Source organism: Trichosurus vulpecula, chromosome 8, assembly GCF_011100635.1.
Source record: "Trichosurus vulpecula isolate mTriVul1 chromosome 8, mTriVul1.pri, whole genome shotgun sequence".
Lineage (NCBI taxonomy): Eukaryota > Metazoa > Chordata > Mammalia > Diprotodontia > Phalangeridae > Trichosurus > Trichosurus vulpecula.
Genome location: NC_050580.1, coordinates 93,663,253 through 93,681,969, shown reverse-complemented (window position 1 = coordinate 93,681,969; position 18,717 = coordinate 93,663,253). Strand labels below are relative to the sequence as shown.

The 18,717-nt window shown below is 37.7% G+C and overlaps 1 protein-coding gene and 2 non-coding genes across 4 annotated transcripts in view; all 3 read right to left on the bottom strand.

The window, feature by feature from the left end:
* Positions 1 to 18,717, bottom strand: part of EIF3A (eukaryotic translation initiation factor 3 subunit A) — a 41,679-nt gene that overhangs the window by 5,050 nt on the left and 17,912 nt on the right. For both annotated transcript variants that reach the window (XM_036734443.1, XM_036734444.1), the window contains exons 7-18: positions 16,368 to 16,539; positions 12,198 to 12,302; positions 11,652 to 11,750; positions 10,725 to 10,841; positions 10,029 to 10,214; positions 7,215 to 7,562; positions 6,831 to 6,935; positions 6,625 to 6,738; positions 5,283 to 5,405; positions 4,048 to 4,201; positions 3,168 to 3,352; positions 648 to 733 (exon numbers count right to left, since the gene is read on the bottom strand). In XM_036734443.1, the coding sequence (XP_036590338.1) occupies positions 648 to 733; positions 3,168 to 3,352; positions 4,048 to 4,201; positions 5,283 to 5,405; positions 6,625 to 6,738; positions 6,831 to 6,935; positions 7,215 to 7,562; positions 10,029 to 10,214; positions 10,725 to 10,841; positions 11,652 to 11,750; positions 12,198 to 12,302; positions 16,368 to 16,539 (1,794 nt within the window). The remainder of the gene's footprint in view (positions 1 to 647; positions 734 to 3,167; positions 3,353 to 4,047; positions 4,202 to 5,282; positions 5,406 to 6,624; positions 6,739 to 6,830; positions 6,936 to 7,214; positions 7,563 to 10,028; positions 10,215 to 10,724; positions 10,842 to 11,651; positions 11,751 to 12,197; positions 12,303 to 16,367; positions 16,540 to 18,717) is intronic.
* LOC118830390 lies at positions 10,953 to 11,083 on the bottom strand. The gene has a single exon (XR_005009035.1). It is a non-coding gene; the product is annotated as a small nucleolar RNA SNORA19 (small nucleolar RNA).
* LOC118830391 lies at positions 15,401 to 15,530 on the bottom strand. Its single transcript, XR_005009036.1, has one exon. It is a non-coding gene; the product is annotated as a small nucleolar RNA SNORA19 (small nucleolar RNA).

The following is an 18,717-nucleotide window of genomic DNA, read 5'->3' as shown; positions in this document are numbered from 1 at the left end:
TATAAAACAAGATGAAGACAGCAACTTTAAATTACAGGGGGCCTCTGATCAAACCACAGCTAGGTGGCTCCGTGGATAGAGCACTGGGCCTGGGGTCAGTAAGACCTGATTTCAATTCCAGCATCGAAACTCACTAGCTGTGTGACCCTGGGCAAGTCACTTAACTCTGTCTGTCTCAGTTTCCTCATCTGTAAAATGAGCTGGAGAAGGAAATGGTAAACCACTGCAACATCTTTGCCAAGAAAACCTCACATGGGGCCATGGAGAGTTGGACAGGACTGAAACAACCGAACGAAAAAATCTGATCAATTACTTGGTTTGCTTTCTACAAAATGTGCACAGTCATCTTTTTTTTTTTTTTTTACCATTAAGGCAGTGGTTATTTTAAAAAAGGAATGAGACTATTAATCCTACCAAGTTCACTATTCATTCATTACAGGAAAAAAAAAACTCAGAATTATCAAGATGTCAGAAACAACGAGGAAGGTGACAGCAAGCACTGAGCTCACTGCCAAATTGATTAAGCCATCACTATATGCGCACTTCTCCATATGGCCATCAAAAAAAAAATCACATCATTGCTTTCAAATACTGTAATAAAAAAAGACTAGTTAATAGTCAATTCAATTTCCCTCAATCATCCTTACTTTTCTGGTGGACGTCTCCATTCTGATTCTACCTCAGGACCTCTTCTCCAAGTGCTTTCAGAGTCTCTATCACCCCAACGAGTGTCCTACACCAATCAAAGCAAAATATCAGGAACAAATGTGTGAGCTTTTTTTTTTTTAAAAATTATTCATGTTAAGAACAATTATATTTAATAAAAGTATTCTTTAACTATCCCAAAATTAACATTAAAATATTATAAAATTACAAGTTTTTAAAATCAGTTTTCTTTATAAGGTATCTTCACAAATTTTAGAAACTTTAAAGAAAAAACATTTTTAAGAATTAAAGCACCTATAAAAGTAAATTTATATTCTTTTAAATTTTCATCCTACTTTCAAAGGTACAGAATTTCAGTCAGTCTACTAGCATTTATTAAGCACCTACTTTGTCCCAGGCACTGTGAAGCACTGAGGAATATAAGGAAAGGCAAAAAATAGTCCCTGCCTTCAAGCAGGTAACATTCTAAAGATAAAGACAACATGCAAAACAATTATGCAGAAACAAGATCTATATAGAGAATATATTGCGGGTGGTTTTAGGCAGAAGGCACTAAGATTAAGGAAGATTCAGAAAGGCTTCTTGCAGAAGGTGGAAATATAGGTAAGATTTGAGGGAAGCTGGGAGGTAGAGTTGAGGAGGGAAATCATTCCGAGTATATGGGACAGCCAGTAAAAATACAAGGAGAGTGTAATGTGGGAGGAAAAGCAAGGAGGCCAGTGCCACTGGATCCCAGAGTATATGGAGAAGAATAAGGTATGTGGGAGGGGAACAGATTATGAAATTCTTTTTTGTTGATGTCTTTCGTTTGTTGACACTGGTTTTTCCCTCCAGCATCTCCCCCTCCCAAAGAATTATCCAATAACATTATTTTTGAAGTTTTTTTTAATTACATTTTAAGTTCCAAACTGTCTCCCTCCGGACTCCCACCCTGAAGTAGAGAAGGCATCATTTGATGCAGGTATCACTATATATGTGAACGAACGCGCACATGCGGGAGCGCGCATGCACACACACACACGCGCGCGCGTGCGTGCGTGCACAGTTTCAAAGTCCAAAATATGTAATACAGAACATCTATGGACCTGCCACCTCCACAAAGGGGGCAGGTTGGTGTGAAGCACTTTCTAAGAGCCAAACAGAGCATTTGAAGGCCACAGGAAGCCACTGGAGGAGCCTAACAAGGGGTGAGATGGTCAGACTTTCACTTTAGGAAGATCACTTTGGCAGGTGAGTGGAGGATGAAACGGAGTGGAGAAAGGGAGACCTACCATGCAGTCCTTGCATAAGGAGAGGGATGAGGGCTGTACCAGGGTATGAGAGACAAAGGGGTGTAGACAACAGATGTGTGTGGTGAGTGGGGGTGATGAGTCAAATACGACACATGGATTTTGAGCCTGGGTGACTAGGAGAATGGTAGTACCCTTAACAGAAACAGTAAAGTGAGGGAGAGGAGAGGGTTTAGGGAAAGATGATTAGATCAGTTTTGGACATGTTTGAGTAGTCTAAAAATATCTAAAACAAGCAGTTGGGGACATGACTCTGGAGGTTGCCAGTAGGGTTACAGTTGGTGACATAGTTGTGAGTCATTTGCAAAGAGATAATAATTGAAACCACAGGAACTGATAACATGAACAAATCAAAGTGAAAGAAAGCCCAGGACCAAGTCTTGTGAGGAGGTACAAAATGAAGACTCAGCAAAGGAAACCAGGGAGCACGAGAGAGCACTGTCATAAAAACTTAGAAGAGAATAAAAGGATAAAAGGCAGAAGAGCGAGAAAAGGCCACTGCATTTGCCAAGTAAGAGATAACTTGCGACGAGAGCAGTTTCAATTGAATGATCAAGTTGGTTGGAAGCCAGACTGCAGTTAAGAAGGAGGAGGAAAAGTGATAGAAACTCAGCATTCTCACGAAGTTTAGCCACAAATAGGAGGAGACAAAGAACAATGGCTAGTGGGGACAGACAGAGGAAGCAAAGGTTTGAGGATAGGAGAGACACAGGAAGTGTGTAGGCAGTAGGGAAGGAGCCAGTAGACAGTAAATCATTAAAGATTAGTGTGAGAGAGTATGGGGATGATAGAGGGGACAGTGTGCTGGAAGAAGACAGGATGGAATGAGATCACTTGTGCATGGGGTGGGGGCTGCGGGGGAATTGCTTGGCAAGGAGAGTGCCACAAATTAAACAGATTCCTTTCACAAACTCTAGGAAAACCTTCATATTGTGAATGACTTCTATAGACTGATGCAGTTAAATGAGCTAAGGGCTCATTTTTAACCCAAGACAAATACAGGTAGAAATTAAATGTATCAACAATTGCCAGCCACAACTGTATTTTTCATCTATAGTAACATCCATCAAATTTAATATATTTATCTTTCAGGGAATGCCTATTCTGATGAATTAAGAGGTCAAACCAGCACATAAGCAATTTTGATAAAATGTAAGCAAACTGGTCAACAGCAACATTGAGAGGGGAAAAAATAACTATTTTCACACTAACCTTTCTAGAAAGTGAATCGTCAGCTATCCTCCTCTCTTCTTCTCTACGACGCTCTCTTTCTTCAATTTCCATTTCTCTCTGGCGTTTTTTCCTTTCCACTTCTTCTAGTTTCTTGACATGCTCCTGATACTCTCGCTGCTCTTCTTCACGTTTTTCACGCTCGGCACGCTCCCTCTCTTCACGCTCTACAACAATTTGTGGAATTACAGCTTGTTTGAAATCTCACCCTTCTTTTACCACATTTTACCTCTGGCTTTCTAACTCTGACACAATCTCTGTTGTGTATTTCTATTAGAAAATGCCCCAAGACAAAAAAGAAATGACAAATGTTGGAGGGACTGTGGGAAATTAGGCATATTGATGAACTGTTGGCGAAGCTATGAATATCTACAATCATTCTGGAAAACACCTCTCTGCCCTTAGTGAGCTCATTTCAGTATACGAAACTATATACCAGAGACCTGAAAGAATGTGTAGGAATTATTGTAAAGGCTCTGTCTGTGATATTTTTAGATGTATTTTTTTATATTTTTCAATAAATATTTCCCAATTACAAAAAAAAAAAAAAGAAAAAGAAATGCCCCAAGAAGTCCAGAATGGATGCCACACAGGACTCTCATAAGGAACACACATCTTTAAAACCAGTATAAAAAAAGGGTTGAGAAACCATATTTGTCCCTCCTGACGGTTATAAGCACATTCTCAAATGAGAGGAAAATCAAGATTAAACAATCACTTTGGCATCTGCTGTACTAAATGCTGGAAAATATGCTATTCCTTTATGCATTAAGGACATGGACTACTCGAGTGAAAGTCTTTAAAATAATAAAGACAACAACCTGAAAACCCCCATAATAAAATACCGCCCCCATGCCCCCACCTTTAAGCATCTGTTCCTCAGCCAGCCGCTGCTCCTCCTCTTCCTTTTCCCGGTAGTAAGTCACACGGCGCTCCTCCTTGCGCTGTTTCTTCCGTTCTTCCAAGCGATTGCGCCTTTCTTCAGCAAGTCTTTCTTCAAACTGTTTAAGTTTTTCCTGCAAAGCATGATTAAAAAAAATGAAAACCTCTTGCTAGAAGAGCCTGAAACAATAGGATGGTGGCTCTAGACCAGCACTAGACATTTATTGTACAGAGCTATATTTGGAATTAAGCAATCAATATTTTAACTCTTTTTCTTTTGCTTACACATGTCTATTTGTAAATAATATGTAGAAATATACATGTGTATAAATGCTGAGTTCTATTATTAAACAGAAATTATTGGCAACACTATCAACACCCAACAGCTTAAGTTCTTTCCCCCTCCCCTCAAAGTCAGTGGATAGCATAAACATTACCAGAGAAGGGAAGAGGTCGCATGCCAAAAGGATACTATCAGTGAGGCTATCCTAAAGAGTACAACTGGAAAAGATTCTCTAATCAGGTCCAGGTCCTCAAAATGCTTGTCTGTGGGCAATATCATGCTGCTAATTCCATCAAAGTGAAAATTAATACCAGGCCCCCTTAATGAGATCCATGGCCATGAAAAAGATCAACCCAACAATCCACATACAGTATGAATAATGCATATTGCTCAAATAAAGAATCAGTTAGATGGGAAATCTTCTGCCAATCCCTTAATAGATCTAATAGAAGCACTGTGGCTGGATCTGAGAACTGGAGAATGAGGCAAACTACATATACGGCAATAACAATGATGCCATGCTACTTTCTGACATAAAAGGCCATTTTTTTTTTTGCCACCAATGTTTTGCTGATGACTTTAAGTGACCCAAAACAATGAAGAATCTAGGAAATGACTAATCTGAAAACAAAATGGGTTGGTCATTTAACAATAGATAAAAGATGGTAAGTAGGCAGCTATAAGTGTTGAACTGGTACTCATAAAATGTTCAAGAAACCCAGAAGACAGCCTCCACTGACAAGATGTTCTATGGAAGATTTATAGGATAGGTATAAGTAACGAGGAAGATTAGAAGATATGGAATAGCAGATGGTTGGCAATCTCCACCAGCAGTGTGGGGAGTATACATGTGAATGAAATCACATATCTATTGAGGTAGTGCAGAAGGCCTTGTAAGGATTCTTCAATGAAAGAACCATTAAGATGATTACCTCATAAACAGATTGTCGTGCTGCCTTGAGTCTCTCTACAAATAAATCTCTATCTTCTAGCATTCTTGACATTCGATTCTTATGTTCAAGGGCTTTTTCACGTTCCAGTTGCATAGTTGTAATCTGTAAAACATATGTCCACTATTAGCTTAAAAAAAACTCAATCTAATGTTAATATTAAAACATAAATGCATACTAAGTTGATTCTCTAAAAATTAGAAGTAGTTTCCATAGACCTTACTATATATCGTTAGTAATTTCTGTTAACTAAATATTTAACTACTCAACCAATATAAATTTAGTAGGGCCATTAAGAGTATCACTATAATATTCCTCTTGACTCACTGCTATAATCTAGCAAGATTATTAGGTATTTTTCTCAATTACAAGGTTTGTACAATAATGCCAAACTCCAAAGTAGGAGAACAACTTCCATGGTGGTTTTATTTAGCTAATTTTTGCAGTACCAGAAAATCCCTGATTTCCTGGTCCTCCTGATTTCCACAATTTTATTAGGGCAAGATCATTTATACATTGCTACACTCCAACTTTGTAGAAAATATAAGTAAACAGATGAAGCCTAAAGACTTTGCCTTTGAGATCAGAGGGCTTAATGACTTAAAAGTGAAGAATACTCATGAAAGGGTCATTTCTATGTGGCAAACTGGCAATTAAAAACTCTATAAAGTATATTGGATTTTCCTTCTTAATATGCTCAATAACACCAAGATAAATGAGTTTTTAAAAAAAGGTCAAAAGCATGTCAGAGAAAGGTATTTCAACAACAGAAGAAACAAAGTAGAATATGAAGATTCACATACTTGCCAATTATCAAAGATAGGCTCAGCTTAGAGCAAGAGTTCTTAAACTGGATCCATAAACTTGTTTTGCTGTTTTCAAAATATTTTCTAAACTGCATTTCAACATAGTTTCCACTGTATCCTAATTTATTTTATACACCTAAAAGCATTATTATAAAAGGGATTCCAGGCCCATGGGCTTCACCATACTGCCACAAAAAGAAGCCCATGACACAAGAAAGGCTAAGATCCCCAAGCTTTAGATAAACAGGTAAGGTGACCTAGAGGCCAGGGTAGCAAACAAAGGCAGATGTTGCCTGTGTTTTCAAGTTCCAACATGTGAGATCAAAGTCTAGAAAAAGAAAGGGTGACGAACATCTTTAAATATAAATGTTTCTATAGGAGTTATCTTCAGAGCATTATTTCTGTAGTTCAGTCTAAAGAACTGTAAAGAAATCCAACTGTCCTGGAGTTGTATCAGAGTTCTGCAATCTTGGCCTTAACACCGTGCAGAAGATACAGCAATGGTGTAAAAAGCTTACTCTTTCTTCTTCCTGCTGTTCCCAAAGGTCCATATCTTTGACTCTCTGTTCTTCATAGGCACTCTTTATAAGAGGTATTTCTTCTAATCGCTTGGCTCTTTCAAAGTAGTCAATCTAAATAAAATAAGAATTGCTGTAGAATATATGAAATAAATAGTTCAAAGTTGGCATGTTAATGTTACCCTCCCCCCCTCCTCTTTTGCCACCTTCTTCTCCTGGTTTTTCAGGCGTTCTTGAAGTTCTTTCTTTTCTTTCTCTAGTTGTTCAACCTGCTTGGCCATAATGAAATCTGGATCCAATTCTTCAAGGTCCTAGCAGAAATAAATATATATGAATTTTTCAATTATCTAAGATACGTGTACAGAAAACAACTCTGTTGCTTCCAAAGGTGTGTTTTAGCAATGAGTTCTACATTTTAGTTTTTTTACAACAAATATATGTAGGTAATTTTATTTCCATTCCTTTAAAATCAGGAAAGCATTTTTTTAATGAAAAAAGAAAAATCTGGAAAAAATATTTAGCTATTGATTTTGCTATCAAAAGAACTGGATCAGCCCAAGAAATACAAATTTGATTTACAAGACACATACCTCAATATCAATATCTTTGAAAGCTTTGGCACCAAGTTCAGTTTTCTTAATTTGCTCAAGTCGTTCACGGACAGTTTTCTTTTTGATCTGTTCATGTTCCTGTAAGATTCGCTCTTTCTCCCTCTCCTTGGCTTCCTGGCGGAGTCGTTCTTCCTCAGCTTTCCGGACTTTCTGCAGCTCTGCTTCTCGCTGCTCCAACTCTTCTTTCTCACGCTGAATATTCAGGCTCTCCAGACGCTCCTTCCTCTCCTCAATTGTCTGCCTGCGGGCCAAGATGCGCTGATGCTCTTTTCTTGAATTTTTAAGATAAGCAGTGACAGCCAACTGATGCTGTTCTTCCTTTTCTTGCTATTATAAAAGAAAAAAGAACTGCAAGTGATACAATTAATAATAATAGAAATGTGTGTGGTTCTCTAAGGCTTGCAAAGAGCTTTCCATATATCATTGCATTTAATCCTGACAACCATCTGGTAAGACAAGTGCTATTATCCCCATTTTACAGAGGCCAAGTGACTCGCCAACAGACACACTGTTAGTGTTTGGAGGCAGAATCTTAACTCCAAGTTCAGCATTCCAGCCACTGCAACACCTCTCTGTATTTTGAGAGGATTTTCTAAATGTCACAGCTTCCTAAAACGTTCCTGTTAAAGTCTACCTCATGCATAATTTTCTCTGAGGAACTTCTAAGATGGTTGCCTTAAAAGGAAGCAGACCACTCAGTGTAACGCTAATGGAATATGAAGATCTTCCCTGTCCATTAAAAGGCCTATATGACCACATATGTTCCATCACGGATGTCTTGTTGCTTTGAACTCTGGCCTAGCTGTGATACATCCTGAGTCACATAGAGCCCAATGGGGGAGAAACTTGGTAAGGAGGAGCTTGCTTGTAGGAAGGCTTTCACACCTTTTGGTACTAAGCTAATTAAGCACTGAGTCCCATGCCTTCTGGCACTAAGCCTATTAGCCAAAAGTGCGTGCGTGTGTGTGTATATATATATTCTGAGGTGAGATTTTGCTTTGGGGGTTCACGCATGAGAAGGACCTTTTGATTCCCTGGATGGGACTCTGAGTAGCCATTTGTTAAGAGCCCCCCAAATACTCAGATGTTGGTGCTCCTCCAGTCTGGTGGTGTATGTATGTATGTGGTTGTATAACTTTGTTCAGACATTTGGAGGCCTGTCTCTGTGTTTATTTCTCTGCTTGTATTTTTTACTTATCTGTAATTAAAGTAAGATTGTTGACCTCCTTTAAGTTGCCTTTCCTTTAGAAAAGCAGATCAAAGAACCTGTGCTCGCAGGCCATCCTGGGTGTGCCAGGGTGCTTGCTGTTGCACTCAGCTCCCACATATCTACTTCAGCAAGTGTTAAGTAGACATGAGATAAATAATGGTCAAGAAATCCAATAAGAAACTAGAGCATATGATTTCTTCTACCCCTGAAACTTTAAAGAGATATACCAGAAGACTGCCAGCCAAGCCAGCACCTACGCAGGGTAGCACCCTACTGTGACCAAAGACACTTAGAGAACATGCAAGACTGTTTCTGGAAGCAACCAAGAGTGGAAAGCTCACCTCAAAATGCTCTAGTGTCTGGACCTTGAAAAGCCCTGGGAAATTGCAGCACAGTAGGCAGTGACCAGCATAGTACAACAGCATCAAACCCAGAGACTTCCAGACTTCAAGGCTCCCTAACACTCTGACCTCAAACACCAGAGAGGATCCTAAATTTTTCAGACCCAGGGATGGGGGTAGCAGACTAAAAACCTTGAAAGTAAGAGATCAACACAGGAGATGTAGGAAGAAGCTAAGGAGGTCCAATCACTCCACCTAAAAGGGGTAACCAGTCCTGGCTCTGGCACAAAGCCCCAGTTCAGGAAACAAAGCTGGGAAGATAAGTAAATCAGAGGGAAAAACACCAATCAACTCAAAGAAAAGACCAATTAACACTGAAACAGTAGTGCAAATCTAGAAAGCCCTCAAAAAGAGAGCGTAACTTCATTATAGTAGCAGAGACCCAAAGCAAAAATGGATTTTCCACAAGGACTACAACAATATCTGGGAGGAGAAAGTGAGGCTGGTGACCTTGCACAGCCCTCCCTCACTCAAATCAAAGTCAACTGCAAGTCATGTCATCATTTCCCTGATGTCGTGGTCCTCTTTGGGAACAAAGGACAAACAACAAGAATATCTACCTAGAAGAAATGAATTAAGAGATTTTTAAAAAATGAAACAGAAGCTTCAGGAGAGAACTGGAAGAATACCTCAGAATATTAAGTGGTAAACATTACCCAAGTAACTTAGTCCTGAACTTGAACCAACAACAGATTACCCTACCAAAGGTCAGTATAATCCCACAGAGGGAAAAGAGACCTTTAATGGAATAAGGAATTTCTAGCATTTCTGATAAAAAGCCAAAAGGGCCAAGTAAACACTCTGAAAATCCTTTGGACAAGCCCCCCCAAAAAACTAGAAATTTGAAAGAGCTAGCTGTGACGCAATGCTAACCTTGAAATGGAGGAGAAGAAACATGTCTTTCAGAACCTTCAAATAGTACTGAGGAAGTTAAATAAGAAAAATAAAGGCCCTGAAAGGGTAGAGTGGATATTCTGAGGTTTGAAGAGGACAAAGAATGAAAGGAATACGCTAGTACAGAAAGGAGAAAGAAGGGATGAAACACATTATTTCTCCTAATTGGTGTATAAAAGAAAAGGCTATAAACAAAACAGAGGTGACTGGAGCAAAATAAAATTAATAATCCTATTCTTTAGCAATACGTATAGTTCATTTTCTCCTAGAAAGTTTAAAGATACATACCAAAACATGAGCAGGTTTAATAACTTCCAATGCCTTGGCAAGCACAGAAGACATAGCAGTCAGTTGATTCCTTATCTGCTCAGACGGCATACTTTGGAGGTGAGGACCAATTGGGGCATCTTCTCGAGTAGAATAATTCAAGTCAGATCCAAAACTTAATGTTCTTGAAGTATGATCGATCCGAACCTTTACAAATTAAATTGGTTAGCAAAAAGTTTTTTAAAATCAACTGGCACTTAAACCTATAAAACTCTGAGGCCCAAATATCGACCTACGTTGAGAGAATATGACAAATCCGAAATGTTAACCTAGAAAGGAATCCTAAAGAATGAGCAGAAATAAACAGAGATTCTCATTTTGGCCTTTGCCATACATAGTTAGCTAGAATATGAGTTTTTAAGAGTAGGAATTGTTTCATTCCTTATATTTGTGTCTCTAGTGCCTAAGCACAGTGGCTGATAGATCCTTAAAAATCTTTGGTTGATAAGAGGGTAAAATGAATAGGTTTGGTTCACAAGGTAAAGAATTCATTTTTTAAATTTAAAAATCAAGATTTAAGTTACATGAAACAACTTACGTGGTTCCTTTATAGCATTGCTACTATAGTAATAGTGTAATAATAGAGCCTTATAAAATATTCCCAATGTCTAATTTTCTTCTCATTTTCCCCATAGATTTTTTTCCAATAGCACTCACTTGCAAATCACAATGTCTGGCCGCATCTACAATGGCACGTTCCAGTTGGAAAGCATCAACAAAAGGAACCAGAGAAGTCAGGCGAGAAAACTCAATGCTCTGATATATTTGTGCCACCTGCATAAGAACACATCATTATTTTTTTTCTTTCTGATTCTTATCACCTATTCTAGAAAAACTAGGTTAAGAAACGTTGCTTGGTGTTTTTCCCCTAGTTCTAAGTATTGTGTTTGTTTGAAGGAGACTGGCAGCATTACTATGCCGAGTTATGCTGCTAATTAACCTTCTACAAATTATATAGCACGTCAGAAATAACACTGCTCCCTTGAACAATGAAAGCAGGCCAATGAAACGTGCACAAAGATACAATGAGAGTACTGACAAATTTACACACTGCTTTGAGGTTTACCAACCATTTGATACCCACAAAGACTCCATGAGGGAGGTCACTCTAAGTATACTATCCGTGTTTCACAGGTGAGCCAACAGCCTAAGAGGAGTTAAATTATCCACCCACAGCTTTTATGTTAGCACCAGAACTCAAACCTTGGTCCCCAGATTCCAGGGATCATGCTGCCTCCACCAACCAAATCATGGAAGCCCAAAAACAAATGACAAGGGAAAAAGAAGGAAAGGAAGGTAAGGCCATCAACACTGCCCCAAAAACATAACATTTAATATCAAGGCATCTTTGTTTTGTTTTGTGTTTTTTTTTTGGCAGGGCAATTGGGGCTAAGTGACTTGCCCAAGGTCACACCGCTAGTATATGTGTCAAGTGTCTGAGGCCAGATTTGAACTCAGGTCCTCCTGACTCCAGGGTCGGTGCTCTACTCACTGCACCACCTAGCTGCCCCATATCAAGGCATCTTTGGACTTAATGTTTTTACTTTGTTGTTCTGATATAAAGCATTTATTTTACATATATACCTGCTGCAGAAGTCGGAGAATAGTGTTGTTTTGCAATTGTGGAACATATTGTTGCAATTCAGGCTCTTTTTCAGCTTGATCTCTTACCCAATTTAGAACCTACAAAGACATTAAGCAAAAAATTCACTTATGTTACCCTTAAATGATACTGAAAATACAATAACTATCGAACCACAGTAAAACCATGGAAAACACTTCAGAAAACTTTGTTTTATGAATGATAAGTGTTGACAGGAATACTGATTTGCTCATCTTTTCTCAAGGAACAAACAATGGTTACTAATCATGTTTTTAATTTACCTCCAAAAGTTTATTTAGCAGATGAGAAGTATCTTTTCTCTTTAAAAAAGTACAAGAAAATCAATGAAATTTGCACAGAGTTCATTGAAACATATCATTTTAAAATGGCATATACTTCTTGGAAAGAAGTTACTATTCTTCCCAGATAGTTAATTCTAGCCCAAACTCCAGGAAAAAATAGGTTCAAGTCAGCTATTTCTTTACTCCCACAATGTAACTAAAAATTTCCACAACAAGAACACTTACCTTTGTAACCCGATCACAGAGCTTTAATGGGTTGAATTCCACCTCTAGCCAATTATAAAGATCCTTTACTTCTGGAACAACATATTGCAATACATTGAATCTAACCTAAACAGAGAAAAAATAGGCATAAATATTACAGTTTACTAGTAACACATAAAGGTAATTAATTTTATACTGGCTACAAATCAAAACCAGACTCACAGGACTGGAAAGCCAAAAAGGATTTAGACCTCTACAGCTATAATTCACTATACAGAATAGGAACAATCTTGAAAAGTTAACTATACAGGTCAATATTCATAATCTGTTACCTTCCCATTAACTTCCATTTTAAAATTAGAGATTTTCTCACAGAAAATATATTTCCTATTAATGATTATTCATTTAAATTAACTACAGATTAAGACAACTGCAAAAATTCAAATTAATAATTTTGCAATAATAATCTTCTGGCTTATATTTGCTTGTTGATTCTTAACTCAGCTGTTCTAAACAAAAAGAAACTATAGACAAGCCAAAAATAATTTTCTTTACCACTTCAAATTTCGAAAAATTTTAGTCTTCCTTTATAAATAAACTTATATTTCTTGACATTCACCTCTTGAATACTAGCTCGTCACAAGTGTTGGTAGCTCTGCTAAAATTTAGTATAATCCTTTTATGTCAGGTATTCCTTTACTGCATTCCAGCATTCATTCAGCTAATCTAAGTCCTTTTCTTAAGTTGTGATCATTACGATAGTTTCCCTGAGCTACATCTCCCACACTGAGCTGATGTATACTTGGCCCAACAACATCCAATAAATCAATCAAGCACACAGCAGCCACGTTAGAATACCCTTCCTAAAAACCCAAACATATCTCTTCCCTGTTCAAAATCTTCCATTGTCACCACATACAGAATTAATTCTAAACTCCTTAAGCAATGTTCTTCTTAATCTATTCCCACCTAACATTTTTTAATATGCCGCACACTAAAGTAGTCTACACGCTGTCCAAAGGCCCTGCTTGGTCCCAACTTCAAATTATTTCCTCTGCCTGAAACATCTTTCCTATTTCTCTGTCCCCTACAGTCCTGGAGACAACTCAAACCCACAATTAAGTACTATCTATGATACTCATTTAATAAATTTTAAAGTCCCCCCTAAGTTCTTTGAGAACAAAGTAAGAATCAGGTTCAAATCTTATTCTTCCCAGTGCTTTTAGCATTACAGTACACATAAAAGGTAGTAGTCTTCAATCATACTGAGTGTATCCTGATAAAAAAATAAATCACCTAAATGCTATAGTTAATATTTCTAAACTTTCTGAGTAAAGCAAGTGGAAAGAACCAGTTAGGCTTTTTAATATAAAATTAAAGTGATGGTGTTGTGAATGTACTTATTTGTAAAGAGGAAGAAAAACAAAAAGCATGATGAAAAAAAACCACTACTGCTTTATTAAAACAGGTGTAGTGGCAGGGAAATTGAGGCTCAAAGTGGAACACATTTTTGGATCTCTAAAAGAAAGTCTTTAATTTCTGAATAAAATTATGCTGGAAGGCAGGGGGCAAGGACTGTTTACTGCCCATGTTCAATGAAGCTCTTGAAAATGGTTCTCTAGAAAAAACTTTCTTTGATAGTTAGGTACTTATCAGGCTCTCGATATGAACTCTTCTCAGGGATGTTGTAAGCTAAGTCACTTCCCAAGGTGGGGCCATCTCCAGTCATCCTGATGTGTATCTGGCTAGTGGACCCAGATGGCTCCAGAGGAGAAAATGAGGCTGGTGACCTTGCACAGCCCTCCATCACTTAAATTCAATTCATTTGCAAGTCATGACATCATCTTCCTGATGTCATGGTCCTCTTTTAGAATGAAGGACAAACAAAAACAACACTTCTCAAAAGAGAATTTGTATTTGTATTCCAATCAGTTGCTCTTTCCCTCCCTGCCTTGCTCCTTTCTTCACATCATGACTACATGGCTTCTTAGGAAAGAAGTGTCATTCCCAAGCTGCAGTATGTTGGCTCCAGACAGTGGCTAATCTTTTAAGTAGGAGACAGGAATGTTTGGAGCGTTAATTTTTCTCAGATAAGCGAGAGCAGAATTTCAAAAGAAGACTTTGCCAGGAAGGACTGATTTGTATCCTCCTATAGCCAATCATATAATTATCCCTACCTAGACATCTCTTTTCTCTATGACTTCTCACAATGTTTACCTTGACTTCACATTACCCCCTTCTACTAAATTGTGCCTAACTTTACCCAGAATGTCAGCATTTCCATAAGATCCAATAACTATGGTCATTTTTGTTGGCAATTTCCATAAAGTTCCATAGGTTTTACCTCAGCTGCACAAAAGATCAGAATTCTTTCAAAATCAAGATATTTATAGTAAATGTTTATAAAGAAATATTTATAGTACCCCTTTTTGTGGTGGTTAAAAATTGGAAATTGAGAAGATGCCCATCAACTGGGGAATGGCTGAACAAGATGTGGTAGATGACTGTAATGAATTATTGTGCTATAAGAAAAGACAAGCAGGATGATTTCAGAAAGATCTAGAAAGACTTACATGAACTGATGCACAGTGAAGGCAGGAGAACGTAGTACACAGTAATAGCAATACCATACAACAAACAATTAAATGACTTAGTAATTCTCAGCAATACAATCATCCAAGACAATCCCAAAGGACTCATGACGAAAAATGCTATCCACCTCCAGAGATAACTGATGGTGTCTGAATACAGACCAAAGCATACTATTTTTCATTTTTTCTTGGATCAAGTTTTCTTCCACAGAATGAATAATATGGAATTAAATTTACATGATTGCATATGAATAGCCTATATCTGATTGCTTACTGTCTCAGAGAGAGGGGAGGGATAGAATTTGGAACTAAAAACTTTAAAAAATGCTAAAAGTTGTTTTTACATTTAATTGTGGAAAAATATATTTTAAAAAATAGACACTTTATACATTTAATATGAATGTATATATAGAGCCTATATCAGATTGCACGCCATCTTGGGGTAGGGGAAGGGGGAGAAAATTTGGAACTCAAAATCTTATGGAAGTGAATGTTGAAAACTAAAAATAAAAAAATTTTTTTTAAAAACGGACATTTTAAAAGGATGCCATAAAGGTTAAATAATAGTAACAAAAAAGAAATAGAGTTTTTTCCAAAGCACCTAATGTTTATGGTTACATTTTTCTTCAAACTATCTGTTTGAAGGGGACTGGCAGCAGTACTATTCCAAGTTATGCTGCTAATTAACCTTCTATAAATTATATAGCACATCAGAAATAACACTGCTCACAATACAATGAAAGCAGGTCAATGAAATGTGCATAAGCATACCTGTGGAAAATAAAATGACAACTTGGTAGTCTACCCAAAAAACCATTCAAATCACCTTAAAAACATGATATTCAATCTAGACAATGTTGAACTTCTTCTTACATCTGTTTCCTCATAGTTAGAATGCTCTCCCTCCTCACCTCTTCCTCTAACTTTAAAACTCAATTCCAATTCCACCTTCTGCAAAAAGTCTTTCCCAATCCCATTCCTCTCTCCGCACGCATAATTACCTGCTACAGTCCTCCTTCTATGATTACATTCCATTTTCACTGTATATGTGTATGCATATAGAGGCTCTCTTATTAGAATGTGAGCTCTTCGAGGGCCAGTACTATATATTTTGATCTCAGTGCTTAGCACCGTACCTGGCACATAGTAAGCACTTGATAAGTGCTGTTGACTACTTAAATTACATTTATTATTTAAGTAATCTTATATCTATTACAAATGAGAATGGTGTTTCCTATTTCAAAACTACAGTATCATACTTATTTATACCACATTTCGTTACCAGGGACTAAGATTCACTATTAGGATTGTACTGGAAGAAATTCCTCACACAACTCTTTAGCCCAATATGTGTATTTCCCTTGCCATTGTCAAATACCAAAATCCATGAGGAAGTATTACATATTAACTCTTACAATTTCTCTAGTCACAAAATTAAAAAGAATTTTTGTCCTATAATCATACCACAGCATTTTGAAATGTTTCTAGTTAACGAGAAGAACCATTTTCTCCTTTGTATATAATCCTAGCATGATTCTGAATGGACTTACTCCTTAGAATAAAAAAGAAACAGGGTACAAACTGCTCAAATTTTACCTACCATATCATTAATAAGAACAATGCGTGTTGGTGGAGCCTGGAGACCCAACAGTGTTGCAAGGCGACGTTGCTTTTCTACTATGATACCATCCATATCCAGAAGTCGAGCAATATCAGTACGCTCTGGAGTAATAGGAATGGAGAGTGTGGCTAAAAGAACTCTAGTTGACATTCTGTTGAGAACAAAGTTACAAAAGAACCTTTTATAACTCGATATTCACATAGCAATCCCTATTGCTAATCTGACAATCTAAGTTGCACTCAATGTTGTCATCATGACAAATTTAAAAGTAGTTTCACCCTATATAGTGAACATATGGGGAAAGAGATACGTTTTTGGTGAATGATTCTTCTGCAGTTAACAAAAAGGAAATGCCAAACTTCAAATGTCTAAGGACTTAGAACTGAACTATACCATACTATAGAAAATCAGAAATTTGTGATGCTAGCACATCACAATCAAGAACTGTAAACTCACACAAGAACAAGTGAAATGTATTATTAGTCTGCTTGTAATTATCCATAGGAAATTCTTCTTGCATGATGATGTAACAGAGAAAAGGAAGGTAATGTAGTTAATCAATTAATCCACTGTCAGTTACTGAGACTTAGTTCAAACAAGAATAAACATTGTAGTCACTTAATAGCTAGAGCCAATATATAAAAGACAAAAGAATCATGCAATCAATTTTTCCCCTAGAGAAAATGTTCACTTCAGGATAAACTTTGCTTTATATAGCAAGCAAAATCTTTAGCCATCATACTGTTTTATTATTCATAATTGAGTGTTAAGACAATTGATGGATTACAAGTATTTCAAAGGAGGTGCTTTTATAACTAATATAAAAGAAGCTACTAATATTGGGGAAATCATGCTAACCAATAATTGAAAAACTCAGAAGGCAAGTTAAAGAATAGAATGTAGTTTAAGTTTCTAAGGATTAATTTTTACTTTTTAAATGAAATTTAAAGAAAATGTTGTCAAAGGAAAAGATACAGTAACCAACATTATTGACAGAGCCTCCAATCAAGAGCATCAATTCCTAAAGTACTGTCTATTCCAGGGATGGGGAACTTGCAGCCTTGAGGCCACATGTCTTGAGGCCTCTAGGTCTTCAAGTGCAGCCCTTGGGATTTGTTCTGTGAAGTATGGATTCCGTCAAAGAGCGAAGAGTTCTTGAGGACCTAGGGGCCACTCATGGCCTCGAGGGCACAGGTTCCCTACCACTGTAGTCCCTCCATCTACTTCCCTTTGACATTTTTAGTTTCTCAATACTGGATATAAAGGTGATTTGTGGCACACAGCAACAATTTACTCAGCTTCATCTTTACTTAAAATAGACTACTCCACAAATATAATTTGTATGATTAAATTTAATCTTGGAGGCACAATCAATGAAAACTTCATGGGCAAACAACTCAAATTTCTACTCTTTTACACAACAGTAAATCCTCCATGTTTCAGTCACTCTGACAAAATGGTCCCTCTTTTATTGTTGGTGAGAAATCAGGTGTTATGTTTAAAATGTGTTTTGTATTTGAAAACTCTAAGGTAAAATTACAGACAACTATTTCCTGTCTGGGAACCTCATAGGAAAAATGCAGTAAATAGTGGATACAAGTTAAGAGATAACGGAGAAGAAAAAAACAATACAGACAGTTCTCACTTTTTTCACATTACACAAATTTGCCTCTATACAAAGAATTCTGAAAGAAATCTACATTCCAAAAAAAAAAGGGGGGGGGAGGGAACCTATGCTGACTTTATTGCATAGCACCGTGCCCTGGCCTTGGCTCAGCCAGCTTGGCTCCACGGCTTACACATATTGCCACCTCTGTATCAGGGGACTAGCTTGAGACCTCTGGCACTAAGGTAAGAGACCTTTGCCCCACCTGCCCCCATGTTGGGCCCCTCCGTCTCCTGTCCTTTCCTGTTTGTATCTGTGTCTGGTATCTACCCCCCAGCATGTTCATCCTCTAAGTTCCAACCCGGTTCCCATGTGGCTGGCCCAACCCCCACCCCCCAGACCCCCACATGGCTGGCTCCTCCTGCTCTTGATTCTCTGTCCTTGGCCCCCATGTGTCCCTGAACTGTGTGTAAGCCTCCTCCACAGGCGCAAATATTCCTTTCTGTCTCCCTCCCTTTCCCCAAGTCCATGGGCAAATCTGTATTACGTACAAATCACTTTACATACAGGTCCACTTACACAACTCTAGAACTCTCTGTATTTAAGCCTGGAAAGAAGGTTCAAAGGGAAATTGCAGTCAAAAAGGTAGGAGTTCAGGATAGGTAAAGCCCACCTCCAACTAAGAATATACCCACTCTTAACATCTAGGGACTCAGCCTTAGC